The following is a 19,112-nucleotide window of genomic DNA, read 5'->3' as shown; positions in this document are numbered from 1 at the left end:
GATTATCCTTGAGATGTTTCTACAACTTGATTGGAGTCCACCAGTGGTAAATTAAATTGATTGGACATGATTTGGAAAGGCACACAACTGTCTATATAAGGTCCCACATTTGACAGTGCATGTCAGAGCAAACACCGTCTTGAAGATGAAGGATTTGTCCGTAGATCTCCGAGACAGGATTGTGTCGAGACACAGATCTGGGGAAGGGTATAAAACAATTTCTGCAGCATTGCAGGCCCCGAAGAGCACAGTGGCCTCCGTCATTCTTAAATGGAAGAACTTAGGAACCACCAGGATTCTTCATAGAGCTGGCCACCCAGCCAAACTGAGCAATTGAAGGAGAAGGGCCTTGGTCAGGGAGGTGACCAAGAACCCGATGGTCACTCTGACCGAGCTCCAGAGTTCCTCTGTAAAGATGGAAGAACCTTCCAGAAGGACAACTATATCTGCAGCACTCCACCAATCAGGCCTATATGGTATAGTGGCCACTCCTCAGTAAAAGGCACATGACAGCCCGCTTGGAGTTTGCCAAAAGGCATCTAAAGGACTTTCAGACCATGAGAAACAAGATTCTCTGGTCTGATGAAACCAAGATTGAACTCTTTGGCCTGAATGGCAAGGGTCACGTCTGGAGGAAACCAGGCACCGCTCATCACCTGGCCAATACCATAACTACGGTGAAGTATGGTGGTGGCAGCATCATGCTGTGGGGATATTTTTCAGCGGCATGAACTGGGAGATTAGTCAGGATCGAGGGAAAGATAAACGGAGCAAAGTACAGAGAGATCCTTGATGAAAACTTGCTCCAGAGCGTTCTGGACCTCAGACTGGGACGGTGGTTCACTTTCCAACAGGACAATGACCCTAAGCACACAGCCAAGACAACGCAGGAATGGCTTTGTGACAAGTCTGTGAATGTCCTTGAGTGGCTCAGCCAGTGCCCAGACTTGAACCCAATCGAACATCTCTGGAGGGACTGAAAAAAAGCTGTGCATCGACACTCCCCATCCAGCCTGACAGAGCTTGAGAGGATCTGCAGAGAAGAATGGGAGAAATTATCCAAATACAGGTGTGCCAAGCTTGTAGCATCATACCCAAGAAGACTTGAGGCTGTAATCGTTTCTAAAGATGCCTCAACAAATTATTGAATAAAGGGTCTGAATACTTATGTAAATGTGATATTTCAGTTATTTCTTTTTAATTACTTTGCAAAAATTTCTAAAATTCCGTTTTTGCTTTTTTATTATGAGGTATTGTGTGTAGATTGATGATAATAAAATGAATTTAATCCATTTTAAAATAAGGCTTTAACGTAACAAAATGTGGAAAAGGTGAAAGGGTGTGAATACTTTCTGAATGCACTGTATGCACTCGCGAACATAAACACATTAATACTGTCCTCTGTCATTTTCCAACATGTATCATTAAATATAAGGTAGACATTAAATGCTGAAGTAACACAGTGGGACAGGCAGCATCTCTGGAGAGAAGGAATGGGTGATGTTTGAGGTCGAGTCCCTTCTTCCCATCATTAAATATATATACACTCTCACAGATACATACACAAACACTGAAACTCACACATTGTCACACACACACCCCAGATACTCAGACAAAAACATGCACACTCATGCACATGCATTCACAGATAAACATACACAACAATCATGTTGACTCCATACAGACTGACATTGCACTGGTACAGACACATACAAAAGCACACACTCATAGACAAATCATAGACATCTACACAGCACAAAGGCACCCACAAATATATTAACACTCTTACATACAACAAACACAAACTCACACTACTTACTTATGCACAGCAATCTCATTCATAATAACATACATATATCTACTCATTCACTCTCACATATTTACAAACTATCCCTGACATACACACACACACACATACATATAAACACACCATTTACACACCAAGACAGATACCATGCAATCATATACACTCACGCATCACAAAGAGAAAATCATGCACACACACACATAGATACACACAGGGATTCACATACAAATCAAAATGAAACACAATTTTGTGCACCCAAATATTCACGCTGAGACACATACACTGCTGGGATGTACATACTTCCCGTATTAAGATACACTTATACCTACACAGACATAGATAAACACATGTACATGTTCACATTCAAGTACAAATACACCACATACTATCTCACACACACACACACACACACACACACAGACTTGTACATGCATAAGCAATCTCAAACACTCTTGAACTCCTCCGTACTCTCACACACAAACATATTTGAACACACATTCTCACACTAACATACACAATTCTTTCACCTATGGACACTGACACACATACTCAAATACACTCATACAAAAAATACACTTATGCACACTCTCTCTTATTGACATACATAACCTACCTCACACTCTCACATACATATACGCATACCATTGCACACATAGATCAACTCTTGCTAACCCACAAACATATGATCTCTCTCTGTTCAGCAACCCTCACATACACACATACTGTCACAGACACATGCGCACATAAACACACACACACAGATTCACTCACTCATACATACTTATGCACACACATGTATATGCATATGCTTATACATATGTCTGCCTTTCCACCACTCTCCAGCCTTGCTCACATAGAGAGTGAAGGCTGCAGTGTTAACTCCCCACTTTCATCTCCCACGTACTCAGGACCTTGTTTAACCTCTCTTCTGAAACATGGTGCTCCAACAACATTGTTTTGACCAGATACCAGGCCATGTGTTGGTCTCAACGCCACTGATTTCCACAGGAGAATGGCCACGGTTCAAGTATGGCTTGCTATTGACAATGACGGACTGGGGCACGAACCATGTTTGTTTCCCCGAGATGCCTCAGTATCCTCCCACATCAAAAAGGAACATTAGTAAGTCAAATGGCCAATGAAAACTCTCCCTAATGTGGCAGATGAGTTGTAGAATATAGGAAGAGATAATGGAACTTGAGAAAGTACAAAATGGGATGAGTGTAAATGGGGGCTAATGGCAGACTCAGTGGGCCAGAGAACATGTCCCCTTGCTGTATGACCCTGCAACCATGAGAATTAGATTAGCCATCAGCTTATTGTTTGGTGGAGGCCAAGGGGCCTGTTCCTGCTCCTGATTTATGTGACTCAGGCTCCCGCTCCATACACAGTTCAGATTTAGACAAGTGACTGGATAAAACACATGCCGGGGAGGAGTTACTGGCTTCAGTGATGGTGCTCTGGGATCAATGGCTGGAGGGAATAGACAGGAAAATAGTTTGCAGAAAACAGGAAAGCGGTCCATGATTGGGTGTGTGATTGGGAAGCCCTTCAAAGAGAAAGGTAGCATGCATTTAGAGAAATAAAAATAGAAAATGCTGGAACATGTCACCAGGACAGGCAGCCCTTGTGGTGGCAGAAACAGTTAATGGACCCAAAACAATGACTGTTTGTCTTTTCACAGATGTGGCCTGACTTGCTGTGTTTTTCCAGCATTTTCTGTTTTTGTTTCAGATTTCTAACATCTGCAATTTATTGGATTTACATTTTTTGGCATCTATCACAACTGCAGGATCTGCCAAAGTATATTTTTTGAAGGACTTGTGAGTTATCACTTTGTAATGAAGAAATTGTTTATTTTATTTATGCATTGAACACGGAATAATCTGATTTGGCTGTACTGTGTACTGGTAATGGCACGACCCTACATCGAGGGTGACACTGGAAGATTTGTTATAAATGAGAATGTGCTTGTGTAAGTAAAAGCACTCGAAGTGAAGGAACTGTTTCACCCAATGTTCTGCTGAACACATTCGTAACTCTGTCTTACCTTGGTAATATTTCAGATACACTGGTATTACTTAGCTGCTTTTAATGGCTGGTCTATCTGACCTTTTCTTTAAATCAATGTTCTAATCCTCAACCAACTGGACGGACAGTTGTTTAGCAGCAACCTGCTCTAAAAGGTTATCACTCAGGGAGGCTTTTGTGCCCATCATTAATTCACAGACCTTGATGTTGTAATCTGTGTCTATTAAAAAATAATCCGGACATATGCGCTGTGCTTTCCACTGACAAACATACAGCAAACATAAGACCGCATGACCAGCAATCATCAATATTCATTTCCCCCAACTTTCGTTGGAAGATTCAATGCTGTTCATTTTTAAAATTATGACTGTAGCTATCTTCCAGGGGCAAACATTTTCTTGTTTGCAACAGGTGCCACTGTTCTGCAGGAATAGAACCATAGGTGCCAACTATTTATCAATTTGTCCTGCTCAACTGGCCAATTCAATCCATGCCCAGCATGTTAGTTGATGCTTACCTTGCAACCTTGCATCTATCTTGGCATAATTCCTGGAAACAAGAGGCTGGAACAGTAAGCTCCCTGGCAGCAGGTTTGAACTGTTTTGAAATTTCCAGTGGAAGGAGTGAGGGACAGGGAGAGAGCAATATTGGCGATGCTGGTAGAGAGTTTAATTCTACTCTCGTTCTGCAAGTCCCATTTCCAATACAGCAAGACTGACCTTGCACATTAAAATAAGAAGCCATCTCCTTTGAATGAACAAGTCTCTTGAAGTTTTAAATGGCAACGTTCCATTTTCATTGGGTAATTCATTCCACAGAATATGTTTTGCATTATAATTATTTCCTGAACTGACCTCACATTACTAGTGCTCAGATTTAAAAGTTTTGATACAGAGCATTGTTTTTTTCAGTGCTGCAAGCAAGAGAGTTGATGGGAAAGGTTATGGGCTCAAATTGCACTGCTGTGGAAATTGGGATGTGATCCCTGAGCTAAGAGGCGATGTTAACACTTCACGATGTTAACACTTCTGTGCCAGATTTGTACCGACCGACATCGCTTCTTGTTGCTGGGCAGATCAATTCACATGGTCCTGGTCACCCATCACAGGGACTACCTGAAGATGGGTCTGAAGAAGGGCCCCGACCCGAAACGTCACCTATCCATGTTCTCCAGAGATGCTGCCTGACCTGCTGAGTTACTCCAGCATTTCGCGTCTCTTTGGTAAACCAGCATCTGCAATTCTTTGTTATTACACTGGGATCACCTCTTGGTTGTGGCATTAACAATGTAATTTAAATGCAGCCAAACCTGTGCAGGCACCTGGCCCTGACATCTACATCCTTTTCAGTTTAGTTACTCAGATCACCTCCAACAAGACACCCGCTATACTGATCGCACCGCTCTCAGTTCACAACCCATGACCTTCAACTGCTGACTGATCTCCAGTTCCCTTCATCCACCAATCTCCTGGCACCCCTGCTCTCTCTGGCTCCAGGTCACAAACCTCACGCTCTGATCCCTGACCTCCAGGTGATGATCTATGATCTTTCAGACTCTATTCTATGAACCCCAAGCTGCAATTCATGACTCCCAGGGTCTATATTATGACCCTCAGTCCATGATCCCAGACTCACAGCCTCAGATCTATATTGCTTAGCCCATCACCTATGAGCCAGCTCAATCCCAGTTACCACTTTCCCTTCAACCTAAATGAGCCCCAAACCTGCACCACCAACCTTTTCTCTCCTGTCACCCATTCCCAGAATTACCTGTTATTCCCCTATATGTGTTCAGCAATGGTGCAAAATGTCAAGGAACCTACTTAAAGACCATATGACATTGGTGCAGATTCAGCCCATCAAGTCTACTCCACCATTCAATCATGGCTGATTTATTTTTCCATCTCAACCCTATTCTCCTCCCTTCTCCCCTTCCTAAACAAGAACCTATCAATCTCGCCCTTCCTAAACAAGAATCTGTCAATCTCCATCTTAAAATTACCCAATGCCTTGGCCTCCACAGCCATCTGTGGCAATGAATTCCACAATTTCACAAATTAAATAAATTCCTCCTCATCATTTTGAAGTTACGTCCTTTTATTCTGAGGCTGTGCCCTCTGGTTTTTGGAATCTCCCATTACTGGAAACATCCTTTCCACATCCACTCTATCTCGGCCTTTCATTATCTGGTAGTTTTCAATGAGGTCCCCCTTCGTCTTTCTAAATTACATTGGGCACAAGTCCAGAGTTTGGACCATTGATCCAGATGCATATTAGAATCCATCGCAGGAGTTGGGATATTTAAATTCAAATAATTAAATAAATCAGAATGAAAGGAATAAAGACGGTCTTGGCAATGATGATCATGAAACCATTGGATTGTTATCAGCACTCTCATAATTAACATGGCTTTCAGAGCAAGAAAACAGCATTCCTTCATCATCAGGCCTTTGTGTAGACTCGTCAATGTGGTTAACTCTCAACGTTCTTCATTTTAATGATGGGTAATAAATGCTACTGTGGTCAGCAGGCTCCATGACATGAATAGATAGGTTAAAATCAAATGGCAAAATGCAGCGTCTTGAGATATTTTACATCCTTTGTAAGTGTTTTTACCAATGTTATCATTTAATGCTGAGCAGTAAAAGCCATATACAAATCCCAGGGTTACTATCTGATACCCTTCACCAGATACTTAACTTTAGAGAGTGAGATTAGAGGATTTCAAATGATGGGAGAGAGGAAGTCATTGATTCAGGGCTCTTAAGTAAGTGAACCTTGAGAACCTTTGGTTTTAATCCTGTAGGAACAATGAAACAGTGTGGAATGGGAATCAGAAGCAGGAGCATGAATGAATATGTCAGGTGAATATGTCATTGTGAACTCTGAATGTATAGCATACAAATTTGGCAGGGATTCACAAAAGCACCAGCAGAGTGGCTGTGCTTTGTACACCAAAGGACAACTCTTCCATGTATTGTTTCTCTGGAGGAATTTTTAATGGGATTCAGTGGAATGCTTGCTGAGGAAATCAATGGACTAACTCTGGGCATAAGGGGTGATAAGCATTTTACTCTGTCTGGGGAGTTGATCAAAGGAGAAATATCAAGCAGTCTTACATTACTGTCCATCTGTGGCCTCTGTCATGACAGAAATAATAGATGATGTATTACTGACTGGGTAAGTCTGTCATTGAAGTAAAATGGCAGTATTACTGGTCATCCTTAACCCCTGCATTCCTCTTTCTCTCTCCAGATTTAGCCCTGGTCCTCCCATTTTGGTTCCCTTTCCCATTATGGAAGTCTATCCCAAATTTCCTGTTCTGGAATCCTTGCAATAATGTAATCAACAGCAAACTGAGCACACCCTCCACCCAGTGTGCATGGGCCCCACAGCTCACACATCACATTGATCGGCCCAGTACAAAGTTGCAAGTGTCTTTTGAAGTCTCTAAACAACTCCTTGTTTCTGATCTGTAAATATTTCAATTTGCTGACTTTATTGAACAACATTATTTTACCTTTGGTGATTTTGTGAGCACATCTTTACGATGACCGGCACAGGTTGAATTGGAGCACTGGACAAATTCAACATGGGGACACTGTCAATTCAAACAGAGGGGTTCTTTCAGTGTCATCACCAAAGGTAAAAGTGATCAACTAATAAAATGAATATGCTGAGCATTAATTTGTAACTTTAGCAAGCACCTGGGAGAGTCAAAGCCAAATAGGCCAATTCTATAAACTGTACCCCATTGTGATAATAACATACAATAAGGTAACATTGTTTATTTCATTTAAAGCAACTTGTGGAAAGAATCACTTGGAATGGATATGTTCAGCAACAAAATGGTGAGTTTACAGAATTTCGTGTCGACCTCTTCCATTGTTAAATTCCAATAAATTCAGAAGTATTAAAACAAATATTTAACTACTTGAATAAAAAAGATCTAAATTAAGGAAGACCTGCTAGAAAGTTGTTCCTCTGCCTTTCACCACCATCACTCATTATCCATTCACTCAGCTGTGTGGGCATCCCACTATCCAACTGACCCAATGACATGCCGCCTATTCTCCTATGATTCCTCTATCCAACTTTCCAGGATCTTATCCAATTGACTAACCTCCACTGTTCAATCACAGAACTCTTCAATTCTCTCACTCTATTCTCTTGTTGCTCCATTACCCAATTATGCGCGGATCCTGTCTATCTAGTGTGTTATTTCTCACTTTGCACTACTCAGCCACACTGCACAATTCAAGTTATGCTATTGCCCATGAAACTCACTTTACTCTCTACTGACCAATTATTTCACTGTCAGTTCTCCTCTTTGCCCAATTACATTATTTTATAAATCTTTTAATACCATGGCAAAATCACTCCATTGTTCTGCCACCCCAATGTTAAATTCTTCCATTCTCCATTCATGTCGTTGTGTTGTCCATCCTAGTCTTATCAGTCTCTGAACAGTCACCACACTACCCGTATTTACTACAATGCAGAAGCAGGCCATTTGATTGTTTGAGCATCTGTCAGTTCCACCACAGCAATCCCATCAATCCCTTCACTGCTCCTAATTTGCTTGCAATTTATTCTCTCTCACACATACCTTTCGAAGTACCTTTGATTCTTTCGCCACTTATATTGAGGGATAATTTACAGCAGCAAACTACTAATCTACTAGCATGACTTTGGGATCTGGGAAGAAGCCGGTGCACCCAGAGGAAATCCTGCAGTGAGAAGGACAGCCTGCAATCTTCACGCAGAACCCAGGAACCATCACCTGTGAGACAACAGCACTAAATGGAACATTATCATCCCTCCCTAATGAGCTTTTCTATCTAATCCGTCTCAGAAACCATCATCCACTTCACTCCACTGTCATCCCACTCATTCAAAAGTTGAAAGCTCTGCCATATAGTGTCCTTTCATTCCAATCTTTTATTCATTGAACTTCCATTATCATAAATCTATTGAAGCATGAATCCATATAGAGTCTCCATCACTCCTCTGTTTGGTCTATCCAATTATACCACTCCTCCTATGGCCATCTAGTTAGATGGGAACACTATTACCCAATCTCGCCAATACCTTACATCATTTCCCACTGTCCCACTATGCCAATAACTAGTGATATTGTCATTAACACCCAGAGAGTTGTGAATTTGTAGAATTCTCTGCTTCAGAAGGCAGTGGAGTCCAATTCATTGGATGCATTCAAAAGAGAGTCAGATAGAGCTCTTAGGGCTAGCGGAATCAAGGGATATGGGGAGAAGGCAGGAACGGGGTACTGATTGTGGATGATCAGCCATGATCACATTGAATGGCAGTGCTGACTCAAAGGGCCGAATGGCCTATTCCTGCATCTATTTTCTATGTATCATTGAGTTGTTAAATTAACTTTATCAAAATCACATTACAACGATTGATAACTTCCCAAATTTAACTTTAAGCATGTTTCAGTACAGAATCGAATCCTGAGGGATTCTCAGCCAATGTTAAGCCAAACTCACTCTAAACGAATGAAGATAGTGTGGTATATGGGTTATAGCAAAGGCTCTACAGGAGGATTTAATGGGCAGCAAAATCATTAACAGCTGGCACTACTGACAGCTGGCAATGTGCTAAAAGCTCATCCGATGTGAATAAACTCAAGTAGATGCACCCAATTCATCTCACTGTGAATGCTCTAGCATGCATTACAGGATGTCTTCTGGTTTAATCAGTTCTATTCTACTATAAAACACATTTCAATGTCCATCACAATGTGATATAGTACTTGGTGGAAGCAATTGCATGAAGTGCAATGGCCAATCTATTCATTTGTTGCTTTTGGATTCTGACTTTAAACTACCAACTAAACAATATACTGATGGTTTAATACTTGAAGAGTTAAATAGATATTTAAGAACGGATATGTCAGTGTCAGACAAAAGTAACAACAATTTGATTTGCTGATCTATCCTTCACTGGATTTTCAGCTTGTCCCTTAGTCACCCTTTATCATCAGGTTTCCACTGTCTTTATCCAATGGAGGCAGACGCGAGACACAAGTGCTCATGGTGGATGACTGGCTTAACCATTCATTGAGGGTCAGTGCACTCTTGGGGCGGCACATCAGCTGAAACCACTCACCATACCATGATCAAATGGAATGCACCGATAATTCCCAGCTTCTTTTCCATCTTCTTCCTGTCTTTCTCTTCCACTAACACTAACATCATTCCAGGAGCAGTCAATGAGCATCTGCATGCCATTTCCCCCCCTCTCCAGTTCAGTAGACTATGCTTATTCCTAAAAAGGACAGAATGCTGGACTAATCAGCAGATCAGGCAGCATGCCTGGAGATCAAGGATAGGTATAGTTTTGGGTGGGTCTCTTCTGTAGATTGATTTTAAGGGGAGGGAAAGAAAGCTAGAAGAATTTCAGCAGTTCTTTGTTTCTACGTTTAAGCTTACTCCTGGTCTCCCCCCCTGCCCTTGTCTGAGCTCCCAACATTTACTGCTTTGTCTACTGTGTTGCCTTTTGCTCTCCATGTTAACCTTATCTATTCCTTCTCCTTCTCCTTCTCCCATTGCCCTATTCTCAATTTTTCTTCTTGATCCACAAGACTGTTGATCTTTTTGATGGGTTTACTCATCATCTTTGATTTCCCTTCACCCTTTGACATGAGTAATCCTCCTCCAATGCCACACCCTTGCTATCATCAGGGTGCATCTGCACACGTCCGGCTCCAGTCTGAACCATATGATCAAAACCAGGGAATCACGTGCAATAACTTATCTCCCCAGTTCAGTTACCTAGTTGTCCTGCAGAGATCTGCCCTTGGCTCTGTCCGACTTTTCATTTACCATCCATCCCTTGGTGACCCTTAATGCACACTATTCCTTTCCATCTGTATATAGCGTCTGCACCCAGCTCGACCTTTCTCAGTAGATAAACGGAAATGTCCTCTGGCAGACATTATCATTAGATCCTGCCATGTGCTCTTGCCTTACTGAGTGAGGTACAACCAAATCAATTTGATGTCACATTTGAACTAAGATAGGTTACTGATCATGTGTCTTCTACTCCATCACCTAAATCTTCTTTCATCATCGTAACATTGTTAGACTCCATCCCACCTCTCTTCATCTGCTTTAGACTTGACTATAATGATGCCTCCCACCCATGGTAAACTGCCGGTCAGTCGAATATTGTATTTATTTATTTTTGGTAGCTATTTTTCCCATCATATTTGTGGTCGGTCTTCAAGAAGGGACCAGAGGATACCGAACAGCTCCTGTTTTTATTTCAGACCTCTAACATCTGCAGTTTCTTTGAACAAGCTGTTCAATTATTCCTATGCTCCTGCTTCATCATCACCCTGTCCGGTATTACTTTTTATTCATAGCCTCCTCATTTTAGGAAGTTATTGCTGAATATAATTCCATGACACTTTCAGACAGCATCAGTGCAAATCATGACAATTCACTGAAAGAAAAGTCCTCATCCCTTGCCTGATATTTTTCTATGATCTTAAATATCTGTCATCTGTGTGTACACCACTACCTAATCTACTACTCAAAGCCTCCCCCACTCCCCTGATAATTTTGATGACCTCTGACCTTATCTTTTCTCTGGTCCAAGAATAACAACACAAATGAATCTTGTCTCTTCAAATAACTGAGTTCCTTCATCCCGGTAAATTTCTTTTGAACCTTCTCCAAAGACTTTACAACACTCTATATATACATGGTTCCCAAGACTGAACACAATACTCCTGTTGAGTTCCAATCAGTGATTTATAATGGTTTCCCATCACCTCCTTATTTTTGTGCTCTGTGTCACTATTCATTAAACCTGCACACTTATTTTAAACACCATCCTCCCTCTGATCTGCCACCATCTGTTTTGTGTCTGGGAACTCTTGTGGGATTTTACTTTGAATAGGTTCTCTATTATCACAAAGCTCTTTTATTTAGTCTCTCTTTTTCAGTGTGCTTAGATGTTAGGGAGGTGTTACACAAAAAAATCGTAAGTTTAAAAACAATTTGCCACCCCTTTTGTTTTTTTTTCAATATATCAACCAAAAACTCTCCATGAAAGTTAAATTGAGTCAAATCCAAACCAATTGAACTCAGTCCATTTAACTCTTCTAAATCAAGTTAATAGGAAAGTAAAGCCTGTTCTGCACAAACCATCAAACTGTCCAAGATTAGATATAAAGTTCCCTTGACAATGTGCTACACAGACCCAGGGCAAAATTTATGGGTTAAATATAGAGTAAACATCCCTCGAAACTGGCCCATCAGATCGTCCTAAGCTGGAAACTCCACAGGTCAGTTTGCTCTGTTGTATTTTCATATATTAATGTGCAATTTACTGTCCTGTCCTGTTCTGTATTATATAGAACATAGAACAGTACAGCACAGGATCTTTGTGCCGAACATGACGCCCAGTTAAATTGACCTAATCTGCTGCATGTACATGATCCACATCCCTCTATTCCCAGCACTTCCATGTGCCTATCCAAAGCCTCTTAAAACACAACTATCATATCTGCCTCCACTATCACCCCTGGCATTGCCTTCCAGGCCTCCACCAGTCTCTGTATATAAAGCTTGCCCTGCACATCTCCTTTAAACTATCCCTCTCTCACCTTATAGCTATGCCCTCTGGAGTTGGACATTTCCACCCTGGGTAAAAGGTTCTGACTGTCTACCCTATCTATGCCACTCAAAATATTATATGCTTCTATCAAGTCTTCCCTCAACCTCTGGCGTTCTAGAAAAAACAATCCAAGTTTGTACAACCCTGTAGCTGAAACCCTCTATTCCAGGCGGCATTCTGGTAAAGGCAGCATTCTGGTATTGGATTTGGTTCTGCTGTATTGTAAACCATTGCAGTATTAGAATTACTGTATTGAACTTAACTGTACCACATTCCTTGGCACTGTATTGAACGTATATTGTTCTGATCTACTCTGTTGTATTGTACTAGACTTTTTGAACTGCATCTTTTTGGATTGCATTTGATTATTATATTGTGCACTGCAAGGTACTGCACCTTACTGCTGGTACTCCTCTACTTTATTGGACTATCCATACTCTATTACAACACTGTATGCATTGTACAACATTGCATTATATTGGACTGCACTGTCTTGTCTTGTACTGTTTGTACTAGATTGTATCTGATCATATTGTATTGTAATGCACTACATTGTGCAAGACCATATCAGTGCCTAATATTAAGCATCATATATTCACCCTAATGCACAGTATTATACTGCAGAGTATTATACCCCACAGCATTGTACTGTACAGAGTTTACTGCAGTGCACAGTACTAGATGAAAGTAAACACTGTATATTTGTCCGCAATATACAGTACTACACTGTACTATATTGCATTTTTCTGTCTAACATTGAACTGCACTAAACAACACAAATAGTACCACTCAGCACTGTAGGTGCACAGAAATAAGGAAACAACGTTTTATGTAATAACGATAACATTTCAAATGACTTTGAATCCATTTCTCATTGCAACTAGTTTAACTAAAAACATGTAATCAGAAATGTACATGATAGACACCCCACCAATTTGAGAGAATTGTGGAATCAGTTTTTTAAAAAGTATTTTCTCCCTGCTCTGTAGCATTATTTTCTCCCAGTTCCATACTTCTCCCTTTTCTGCTCGTCCCTGTGGCGGGCAATTCTCCAGTTGGAGAGATCTGCCAGGACTTTCCTCAGAAACCTCCAGCAATCTCCACCTTCACTAGTCACTAGAAGGTGAACGAGATTAGGAAGAATGAACTGGCCCCTTCTCCTCCTTGCCTTACTGTAAGCTGCTTTGTCTCCACGCAGCACCTTACATCACCTGCTGGGCAGGCAGTGAGTGTTTCCGAGGTGAGAGAGAACCCACTGTATCGGGGAACAGTTCCCCAGTGCAACGGGCTCATGCACTGAATCCTACAAGTAGTATAGAAAGTAACTCTTACTGATTCTGAATGGCTTCTTCAAACATCTCTTATTAACTTCAGTTTATCTGGTAATGGATGTTCAATACTTACTCCTGTCATGGGAGTGTAGGCAGGTGGAGGGCTGTGTCCTGCTTGGCTCTGGTGGGAAGAATGGAATGATGATTACATGAATGGCTGCAGGAATGGCACAATGGATGCATTGAACAAAAATGAACATCAAAGAAAGGACAAACGTCATGACTCTGCAAAATGGAACAGTGGTTATGAAAGGCGAGACATCTACTCATTTAATGAAGTGACTAACAGGATCTTTTCAATACATCAATTTAGTTGCCCAGGAGCTGATTGTATTTGGAATCTAAATTTTCCCCTGAATTCCATAAAGTTACATTATTTAACACTAGCAATTTTTTCTCTTTCTCTCTCTCTGTCTCTCTCTCTCTCTCTCTCTCTCTCTCTCACACACACACACACACACACACACACACACACACACACACACACACACACACACACACACACACACACACACACACACACACACACACACACACACACATACACACACACACACACACACACACACACACACATGCAAAACCAAAATGTTTCAGATGCAGCAAATCTGAAATATAAACAGAAAATACTGGAAATGTTCAGCAGGTCAGGCAACATCTGTGAATAAAGAGAAACACGGTCAATGTGTCATGTCAATGGCCATTTATCATGTCTCATGCCAACATAAATGCATTCAAAACTGACACATATGCACAGGTGTTCATACATTCATGTTTATATGTACACATGTATATACACCCAAACATGGATCCATTTATATCTACAAAGCCTACCTGCAGTACTGAAGACCCGTGTTCCAGAACTTTCCAAGCCTCTAGCCAAAGTGCTTCAATGCTGTGACAACACTGACACCTACTTGACAATGTGGAAAGCCACCAAATGTAAAAAGTGCGATACAAATCCAATCTAGCTAATCACTACCCAGTCAGTAACTTCAGTCATTAGCCAACTGATGCAAGTGGCTGTCTACAGTTTTCTCAAGAAGCAATAATATGTTACTAACGCCCAACCTGTGCTTCGCCAGGACCATTTGGCTCCGGATCTCCTCACAACCATGATCCTAACATGGACCAAAGGCTGAACTTCAAAGGTGAGATCAGAGTGATTACCTTAAACATCAAAGCAGCTTTGACTGAGCGTGGCTTCAAGGAGCCTTGGTCAACAGGTTAATGGGAATGAAGAGGTTAAAATTCCAACAACTGGAGTCTTACCTCACGCAAAAGAAGATGAATGTGGTTATCGAAGGTTAATCATTTCAACTTTCTGGGCAATTGCAGGAGTTCCATGTCCTAAGCACTACCACCTTCAGCTGCATCATCAGCAGCAATTGTTCCATCATAAAACCATAATCAGATGTTCCCTGTTGATGTACAATTCCATTTACAACTCCTCAGAAAATGGGGTAATCCATGTCTCCTCATAGCAGGACTTAACCTACATTCAGGCATGACAAGCAACTTTCACAGCCCAGGCAATAATCTTCTCCAACAAGAGAGAGTCTAACCATTTATTAGATAGCACAGGTTGAAGGTGAGAAGTGGAAAGTTTAAAAGAGATTTGGGAACTAGGTTTTTTTACACCGTGAGGTGGTACATACATGGAAGGTGCTGTCAGGGGAGGTTTTAGTTTAGTTTAGTTTAGTTTAGAGGTACAGCATTGAAGCAGGCCTCTCGGCCCACTGAGTCCATACCAACCATTGATCACCTGAACACACTAGTTCTATGATATCTCACCACACACGAGCGCCAATTTACAGAGACCAATTAACCAACAAACCCGCATGTCCTTGGGATGTGGGAAGAAACCGGAGCACCTGAAGTGAACACACACAATAACAGGGAGAACATGCAAACTGTACATAGCACCCAAGGTCAGGAGTAAACCCAAATCTCTGCCACTGTGAGGCAACAGCTCTGCAAGCTGCACCACTGTACCACCCATGGTGGTAAAAGCAGACATGATAGCAACATTTACAAGGCATTTGGACAGAGCTTAACAGGTAGTGAATAGAGGGGTATGGATCATGTGGTGGCAGATGGGATTAGTTAGATTGGCACCGATATGATGGGCTAAAGGGCCTGTTCCTATGATGTACTATTCCGTGTTCAAGAAGATGGCTCTAAAACACCATCTCAAGGGCAATTAGAGATGAGTAAAATGCTGATCTGCTCGTAACACTCATATCCTGTAAATTCATTCAGAAAGATTTCCACACAGACATGCACAGGTGCAAGTACACACTTCCATGCGTACTTCGACTGGGAGTCACTCAGCATTGAGGTAGACTGTGACCTCCTACCGATAGATCTTTCAATCAAGGACAATGAGACCAATTGCAATTCCTTCAGAGACCCAGTTGAAATCAGCAGAAGAAGGAGACACACGATATTAGCCTTGGGGCAACCCTGTCTGCTGAATCAACGTATAGCACTCAAACTCTTAGTTTATCATGTATTCATCAGTTTAGGCATGATGATAGTCTATGCCAACATATGTATATGTTAGTACTCAGCTACATAAAGATATTAGTGGACAGTTTTTAACCTCCTGTTATAAATGACTGTTTAAAAAAACCTGCAATTATCCTCCCCTCCCTAACCACAACATTTCCTGACTGAACGATGGTGAGATGAGTGTCTACCACCTTCATAGTCCTCTCCGAACTTTCATTCTTCATAGCCATTTAAGAGGATATTCAACCAGCGCGTTATATATATGCCTAGGATCCATGCTACCGGATATCCAGAGTCTCAGAGTCATGGAGTTATAGAGCATGGAAACAGGCTCTTGCCCCATGCTGATGCAGGTACCTATGGGAGCTCATCCCATTTGCCCACATTTGGCCCATAGCCTTCTAAACCATTCCTCTACCTGTCCAAGTGTCTTTTAAATGATGTAATTGTACCCACCGCTACCATTTCCTCTGATATCCTATTCAACATATCCACCATCCTCTGGGTGGAACAACTTCCCTCTCAGTGCACCTTTAAATCTTTCCCCTCTCACTTTAAACATAAGCCATCCAGTTTCAGACTTCCCCACCCTTGAATGAACAATTTTGTGGGAACAGCCCAAGGATGTCTGAAGGTAGATAAAGTGATGAACGAAGCATACTGTTACAGCAGAGACTATAAGAGGAGGGAGGTTGGGATACAGCTTTATAAAATGTTGGTTAGGCCACAGCTGCTGTACTGTGTGTAGTTCTGGTGGCTGCTGTAAGTTTCAATGAGAACCCCTCATCATGTATTAACCCAATCAACCCCAGGGATGACTTTTGGTATTTTTTGCCGGTATTTTTATTTCTAACAAAACCTCTGAAAGCCACACCATGGCACATCACCTGAACTAAGAAAGGGTGTACAAGGAGTTTGTAGGCAATTCTGGAAGTACCGGCGTTCAAAAGATTGCACAAAGTAGACGGGAAATTGTGTAGAGTCCTGCAGTTTCAACTTCTTGGGAAAGGATAAATCCAGCAGCTGGCCTGAATTCTATGATACCTAGGCTGATAGTCCAGAGCAGCACTAAGGGAGTGTGACAGGATCAGAAATGTTAGAGACTGGTTAGGCTGGGTTTGTTTCCCTTGGAGGATAGAGCGGAACATGATTGAGGTGTGCAAAATGATGAGGGGTACAGTCAGAGTCGATAGCAGGAAACGTTTCCTCATATTGGAGTTTCCAAAACTAGAGGACACAGGTTCAGAATAAGGAGGAAGTTTTAAGAGGGCACCTGAGGAAGGACATTTTCACCCAGAGGGTAGTTAGGCTCTGAAACACCTACGCAAAGAGGTGATGGAGGCAGGTACTATCATAATATTTAAGAAGCCAGGCAGAAAGGATTCGTTTATCTCGGCATCATGCTCAGCACGTTTATCGTGGGTTGAAGTGCCTGTTCCTGTGCTCTACTGTTCTTTGTTCTAAGTATCCAGATGGCCAGCTGAATTGCCAAAGCATAGAAAGATACAGTCAAATGGTGGGAAGTGGGATTTACATAGGTACTTGATGGATGGCATAGATATGGTGGACCAAAAGGCCTGCTTCTGCGTTGTGGGACATCTTAGTTCTAGAGAAAGTCAGCATGGAAACAAACCTCCAGCCCACTGACCATCGAACACCCATGTACACTAATCCAACATTAATCCCATTTTTTGTCCTCACCACATTCTAATCTCAGCCCAGGATTCATCACTCGCCTACACCAGGGACAATTTGCAGAGGCCAATTAGCCTATCAACCTACTCGTCTTTGGGATGTGGGAGGAAACTGGCGAACCTAGAGGAAACCCATGAGATCACAGGAAAAAGGTGGAAACACCACACGGACAGTAAAGGTCAGGATTGAACCCAGGTCTCTGGCACTATGCAGCATCGACTTTACTATCTGCGCCACTGTGACACCAAAAGAGGTAAACAATTCTGCAAGACCATTTCAAAGAATGTCAAAAGAGTCCTGACAAACCCTCTTCAGCCCATATCTTGAAGAACAGATTGGTCATTATCACAGTGCCATTCATTGGAGTTTTTGTTGGGAGATTAAAAGCTGCATTTCCTATTTGACTGGAGTGGCAATCAATGCATTATTCAGTCTCTCTCAGCCTCCACCCTATCACAAATTTTCCCTGCTCTTCACATCTCTTCTCCTTCTCTAGAACACAGTAAAACGTAAGGTTAAAAGGTCATAAGAAATAGGAGTAGAGTTAGGCCATTTGGCCCATCAAGTCTACTCCACCATTCAATCATGGCTGATTTATCTCTCACTCCTAACCCCCTTCTCCTGCCTCCCCCCCATAACTTCTGACACCTGTACTAATCAAGAATCTATCTATCTTTGTCTTAAAAATATCCACTGACTTGGCCTCCACAGCCTTCTGTGGCAAATAATTCCACAGATTCACCACCCTCTGACTGAAGAAATTTCTCCTCATCTCCTTCCTAAAAGAACATCCTTTAATTCTGAGGCTATGACCTCTAGCCCTAGACTCTCCCACTAGTGGAAACATCCTCTCCACATTCACTCTATCAATGCCTTTCACTATTCTGTATGTTTCAATGAGGTTCCCACTCATTCTTCTAAACTCCAGCGAGTACAGGCCCAGTGCCGACAAACACTCATCATAGGTTAACCTACTCATTCCTGGAATCATTCTTGTAAACCTCCTCTAGACCCTCTCCAGACCCAGCACATCCTTCCTCAGATAAGGTGCCCAGAATTTCTCACAATATTGCAAATGTGGC

The 19,112-nt window shown here is 41.8% G+C and overlaps 1 protein-coding gene across 7 annotated transcripts in view; it reads right to left on the bottom strand.

The window, feature by feature from the left end:
* The window catches only part of erbb4b (erb-b2 receptor tyrosine kinase 4b), a 741,684-nt gene that overhangs the window by 18,152 nt on the left and 704,420 nt on the right, over positions 1-19,112 (bottom strand). For 3 of the 7 annotated variants that reach the window (XM_078403687.1, XM_078403689.1, XM_078403688.1), the window contains exons 26-27: positions 13,895-13,942; positions 7,359-7,439 (exon numbers count right to left, since the gene is read on the bottom strand). The exons of 2 other annotated variants lie outside the window; for them this stretch is intronic. In XM_078403687.1, the coding sequence (XP_078259813.1) occupies positions 7,359-7,439; positions 13,895-13,942 (129 nt within the window). The remainder of the gene's footprint in view (positions 1-7,358; positions 7,440-13,894; positions 13,943-19,112) is intronic. 2 more of the 7 variants (XM_078403690.1, XM_078403691.1) reach the window with 1 other exon arrangement.

Source organism: Rhinoraja longicauda, chromosome 8, assembly GCF_053455715.1.
Source record: "Rhinoraja longicauda isolate Sanriku21f chromosome 8, sRhiLon1.1, whole genome shotgun sequence".
NCBI lineage: Eukaryota > Metazoa > Chordata > Chondrichthyes > Rajiformes > Arhynchobatidae > Rhinoraja > Rhinoraja longicauda.
Note: the sequence above shows the minus strand (reverse complement) of the source record. Positions and strands in the feature narration are given on the sequence as shown.